A 6,000-nucleotide genomic window follows, 5' to 3' on the forward strand; every position below is an offset into this window, starting at 1 on the left:
CTGCATGTGTTATTCAAAAGTCTGACCCCAAACGTTTGAATGATAGTGTAAACATGTTGAAAATTTAATTAACTTTAAAATTGTTATTGAATAAAGTCATTGTTGAGCAAATATTTACACCTCTAGTAATGAGTAACGATTGACCGTGACATAACTGCATAACGTGACAAATCACATCATCTGTCAGTGAGCAGCGGATTGGTTACAGAGAACTTCGGGGTGAATTCTCTGAGCTTAAGGTCTTTCTCTGTCTCTTTCTCAGGGTCTCATAATCCTGGTGCTTCATCATCATCATCCGCGGCCATGCCGGCTTCATCGCCCCGGCCAATCACGGCGCTCGTTCAGGCTCAAGCCAACAACAGCAACAATAAGACTGGCACATTCACAGATGACCTACACAAGCTGGTTGATGATTGGGCGAAAGAGACTCTTGCCTCTGCCCCTCAGCCCCGCCCCTCTGTGTGTCAGACAAGACCACAGAGATCTCATCACACCTTCCAGACCAGCCACACTCCAATGGCCAGAGTTCACAATCAGGTACTATATTCTGTTTGTCATCCAGAACCCTAAAGAGGACCTATTATGCATGGAAAAATGTTCATCTTTAGTGTGAAATGCTGCAGTTTGAGCATTAAACTTGAGCATTGCCCATAACCAGGAAGGTTCTACTCCATGCTCATCCTAAATGACCAATGGGAGCTACCAGCTAAGGCTAGCTACAACCATTGTGAAGCCTGTAATATGATTTGGTCTCTAGGCTTCAGCACTCAAGAGGTGCTGTACAACATTAGGGGTTTGTCAAAGGTGAACAGACCACTTCCTGTTGGAGCCCAAAAGAGCTCCGAGCCTTCCTTGGTCAGCAGATCACAAAGTATAAGGGGGCTAGGCAAAAATGCTAGCCGTGCCATTATAAATGCTCAACTGAGACTCCAGCAACAAACCAAGCTCTCTCTTAGGGAGTTAAGAATCCTACTATTAAGGGTTCCACTTACACTCAACCATGAAAACATTGCCATTAAGGGGAAAGCTAAGTGCTAGCTGCAACCACTCAGAAACAAATATCTTCATAGGATCTCAAAAGTCCAGACACTCCCGAAGGTGCTTTACGACAAAGAAGGTTTCGTAAACAGGGTGAAAAAACCCCACTTTCTATCGGGTTCTCGAGATCGAAAGCGCTGATCCCAGGGACTGGAGGACCCTGCTTTAAGACCCGGCTTGGGGAGGATTTTACTCTTCAGTCAAACCCGAGGCATAAACGGGCTCTCTAGACTCCAGCACTCACAAAGGTGCCTACAACTAGGAAGGGTTCGCAGCTAGGGCAAAACCACTTCCTGTCGGGTTTCAGAGATCACCACCACAGAGCGCTGATATTGTGAGGGCCAGCGGAGGAGGCAGATTTTAAAATAACATCTGCCTTCATAATCTTTGCATCTAATTCTACAGAATTAGGCATCACATATATGTAATAGCAGAATAACAGAAAGGGAAGGAATCTCATAAGACTCTCCTTTTGCTCCACCCACTTTTGCTCTGTGATTGAATCCGCCTACCGCTAAGTCGGTCGCAGGACCCGAGCTGCGGGGTGCAGGCGCTCTATTCTCATCCCTCGAGAGAGAATTAACAACAAAGGAGCTTATCACAGTGACCACATCATAAAGAGTGTGTTCAATTCCCTCAAGAGCAGAATGTTCTCCGTTCAAAAGCCAGACTCTATCACTAATCAAGAATCATGCGTGTAACAGTCACAAACACATCACTGTGAGTGCCTTCGACTCCCTTGAGAGCCGAACGTGCTCAAGCAAACTGTCCCTCAGGTGAGAACGAAGAAGAAAAAGCTTCTTACTTGTCAGTCTCGCGAATGCATCACAAAGCATGCCTCACAATGAGCGTATTCAGTTCCCTGGAGAGCTGAATGCACGTGCTCCTTACCCAAACACAAAACGCACAGGTCATGTAGTGTCATCTATGATACAGAGTATCAATACGGAGTGATCGTCTTCACGTGTACATAAACAAACGGATCCTGAAGACAAGAAAGAGGATGACATGTACTACAGGCACCCTATTTATACTCTGGTCGCACCAGTAGTGACATCATGGGCTGTCGCCGGCCAATGCTATTGTCGTGTTTTTGCACATACTTCAGACACCAGTCATGCAGGAGGCATTCTCTATTAGCATCCTAGAATGCAGTGCGAGTTCCCATTCGAAAGGGAAACTTAGGCCAAACATGCATAAAAACACCTTTTACAAACCCATTGCAAATGTTTTATTGAAAGTAAAATCTATCAAATGCAATCAATTAAAGGTGCAATATGTAAGATTTTGCAGTAAAATATTCAAAAACCACTAGGCCAGTGTTATATATTTTGTTCACTTGAGTACTTACAATATCCCAAATGTTTCCAACTATTTGTAAATCGTGAGAAAATTGCAATTTTAATCAAGGCTCCGGGACGTGTGAGGAGTCGCCTGTCAATTGCGTCATACCCGCGTTACCCTCGGTTTCCGGTTTATTTTGTAGAAACCATGGAAACACCAAAGACATTACATGTTTTAATAGACAAGGGAACAACTGTTTTATATATTCATAGACAGAATACTAATTATTGTTATATAGCTCAACACATTTAGTCTTATTGTTTAAATCTAATTTTCTTGATTTTTTTTTTTTTTTTTTTTTTTTTTGCGAGTACCATGCTTTACCATGCCTCAGAGAAAAACACTATTTCATGAAGTAGCTAACATAGCGACATAGCATAATCAGATGCAGCTTTGTTTTTAGTAACAGTAATACAGCATTTTCTCCATCATACAATAAAATTAATGAAAATTTAAAATGAATCGCATGCCATTTATCAACACAAGCCATCCAGCATTTAATATGATATTGTAAAATCGATCTATCTTACTGCAGTGTGCAACAGTGTCTCACAGCAGCCGCCGAGCGAACGCACAGAGTAACATTAGAACATCATTTTCAACACACTCAAATGTATCTAATATGATAAACAGAGCTGTGTTACCTCATACTCATGACCGGAAAAGCGGAAGCGGCGCCGGCGACTGTGACATAATAAAAGTCCCGCTGCGCGTGAGGCGTGTGTTGCGCAATCGCTCCAGCGGCCTCGTTCAGCTCCCACAACACTCGGTCCTGCTCTGCTTCATACTACAGTAACGTTAATAATTGCATCCATGAACATGATTTCTTCCCGAGTCCTATCCTGATTGTTTTCCACCGGCTGTGAGGTGAAGACCACATGTCCCAAGATTCCGCGCTCAAACTTGGCGTCATCAAGCTACGCCTTTGTTTTGAAGCGACCTCTAGCGGACAGAAAATATTACATATTGCACCTTTAACTACTTTTATTCCTTTTAATTGTACTAATGTCTCATTAAAATGTCTACAAATCTATAAAACAGATCAAAGATCAGGTAAAAACCATAGACGCATGATTCATGGGTTCACAGAGATCACCCTAGTGGTGAACCAGTGAAATTTCAAAATGTTTTGAAACAGTTATGATGTAACGAAGCCTCTTTTACTGAAATCACGTGACTTTTGCAGTTCCGATACGCGCTCTGAACCACTGATTCAAAACAAAAGATTCGTAAAGGTTTCGTAGCTTCATGAAGTAGTGTTTCGAAAGAGCCCATCACTACCAATAACGATGTGAAACGCGAATGTCCAAAGCAAAGTGAATAAACTAGTTATAATCAGCTCACCCTTTTAAATAAACCATGAGAAACCATAAAGCAGTGTTATTTTCTCTCTCTCTACCCCTCTCTCTTCTCTTCTAGATAAGAGGCTCAATCCCTCCGGCGGCTGTGAAGCTCCATCTACCCCTGTCCTGTCCGCTGTCAGCCGCTCTGGGTCCCATCATGCCTCACGGCATCACCAGCACCCCGTCGCCCGTACTCCAGCGGGGCGGATACCTGATGCCCACCACCCCCTTCGCTGGGATGATGCCCACCCCTGTGTATCCACACCAGTGGTCCGGTTTGCCCAGTCCAGTAGGCATGTTTGGCACGGCCGCGATGGTCCCGTATCCGACCATGGCCAGCCCGATGCTGCAGACATTTCCTCTGGTGGTCAAAAGCCCAGACTCCCCGATGTGCCCTAGCAAAGCCAGGACTGCATGAGAGTGCCGCCCTGTGCTTCAAACACTGTTTTGTGTAAGGCTAATCAATGCAGATGGATAATCACACAAACGTTTTCTCCTGGACGAGTTCCTGCAACATGTTTTTAACTCGGCTTCAGGATCAAACCACAATCTCTCCTCGATGTCTGTGTGCTTTAGATCGCTGTTGTACCGTACACGCGTCTGAGCCTGTAAATATGAGGTGTGAGTTTGTGTGTGTGTGAATTTGGGCATGAGTGTTTGTCTCAGATCAGTCCTGTGGGCACCGCTTGCACGTTTGTTTGTTTCGACGTCTGAATTGAATCTGATTTGAGGTGTGTTAGTGTTAAGAGAGTAATGGCCTTCAATTCCACTGCCATAAAGAATCGTTTTGCTGATTGACTAACTTAGGGACGCATGAACAGGCATATTGGGCCTAATTATTGAAACACGAGCAGAATAAATGTAGTCGTTCTTACCTAAATGGAAATTGAATTCTGCTCGTGTTTTATGAAAGAGTCCCAGTGCTCAGCATTGATTATGGTCAGAAATATCAGTCCTGCTTTCCAATAATACTCTGTTTAAAATGCATTTGCAGCACTTTTGAGTGTCTTTCATTGGCCAAATCCCCACATTAAAAAACACAATTCAGGATGATGTAGTGCCTTGATCGGTCACCAGTTTTCCCTCGAAAGGTATGAATCCGTTCTAAAGAAGAAGAAAAAACATTCCTCTTCTGTTCCTAATGCAATAGTGTGGTTTATTATTTTCAGAATCCTTTTTTGCAGCCCCCTTTCAGTTAAAGCGAGTTTGCATTCAATAAACGTAATCATTTGAATTGTAACTAGTAGTTAGTTTGCGCAGATTGATGAATGAATGCGGTTGATCTGATTGGTTATAGTCGATTCATAAGCAATACTGCACTAAGCACAGTCTCAAACGGATTTGAGGAACGACTGGTTTACATTGCGATGATCTGATGAACGATGCATGCCATCAAAGCGTCGCGGAAACCTAAATGTGCATTTATGTGCTCAAAGTGCGTAACGCAGGGACTGAATGCAGGTTTGACTTTGAATCAGTGTGTCAGATTGACATAGCATGCGATTTAACCTCCCTGTTACGTGCTGCATCACCCCAACCCATAATGTGAACGCTAGCCATTGTTGAAAAACTACTTTACGTTTGACTATTTTACCAAATGCATCATTTTATTTGCTTTGTGTAGTGGCTGAGTTTATTCCTTCTTGCACAGTGTTAATGATGAGTTTTAATTTCTTTTAAGAGGGCAGTGCAATTGTTAGTTGTAACTCATATTTATTGTTGTTTTTCATAAAAGTTTGAGTTCTAGCTCACACAAATACACTTGCATCCAAAATCTACATCCAAACATAAACTCTGGTTTTATTTGTATGTTTGTATGATTTAATCTTTCCGTTCTGTCGTTTAACTTTAGTCAGGGTTATATTTCTTCTTGATTTCACCCTGACTCACACAACTGCCAAGCTGTGAACTGTACAGTCCTCTAGTATTTATTTTCTCAGTTTGTTCTGATGCAGCTTCTGTCCTGTAATGTGTTTTTCCATCCGTTCAGTTGGATTTGTACAGGATGTTAATCAATGATCTGCTGCAGGAGAAACATTTCCGGGATGTTTCTGATATTCTGTTCTTGTTGATAATATATCTGGCAATAATTACTCCACTTTGCCATGTTTGTGACTCACTGATCTGATGTGGATTTCATTGGTTATGGACTGTGAATGATTGATTCACCTAGTTTGCGTTACTTTGCTCCGCTCAGATCCAAACAAAATGCACTCACAACACAAAGACTGTGTTCAAGTTTAATTAAGAATAAATAAATATTTTGTGCTTAATA

At 42.5% G+C, this 6,000-nt stretch overlaps 1 protein-coding gene across 8 annotated transcripts in view; it reads left to right on the forward strand.

Moving 5' to 3' along the window:
• Positions 1-6,000, forward strand: part of LOC127517179 (serine/threonine-protein kinase WNK2-like) — a 68,930-nt gene extending 62,930 nt beyond the window's left edge. For all 8 annotated transcript variants that reach the window (XM_051902448.1, XM_051902447.1, XM_051902446.1 and 5 more), the window contains 2 exons: positions 263-537; positions 3,802-6,000. In XM_051902448.1, coding sequence (XP_051758408.1) covers positions 263-537; positions 3,802-4,143 — 617 coding nt within the window. In that variant the 3' untranslated portion in view covers positions 4,144-6,000. The remainder of the gene's footprint in view (positions 1-262; positions 538-3,801) is intronic.

The sequence above is a fragment of the Ctenopharyngodon idella genome, chromosome 8 (assembly GCF_019924925.1).
Source record: "Ctenopharyngodon idella isolate HZGC_01 chromosome 8, HZGC01, whole genome shotgun sequence".
Taxonomy (NCBI): Eukaryota; Metazoa; Chordata; class Actinopteri; order Cypriniformes; family Xenocyprididae; genus Ctenopharyngodon; species Ctenopharyngodon idella.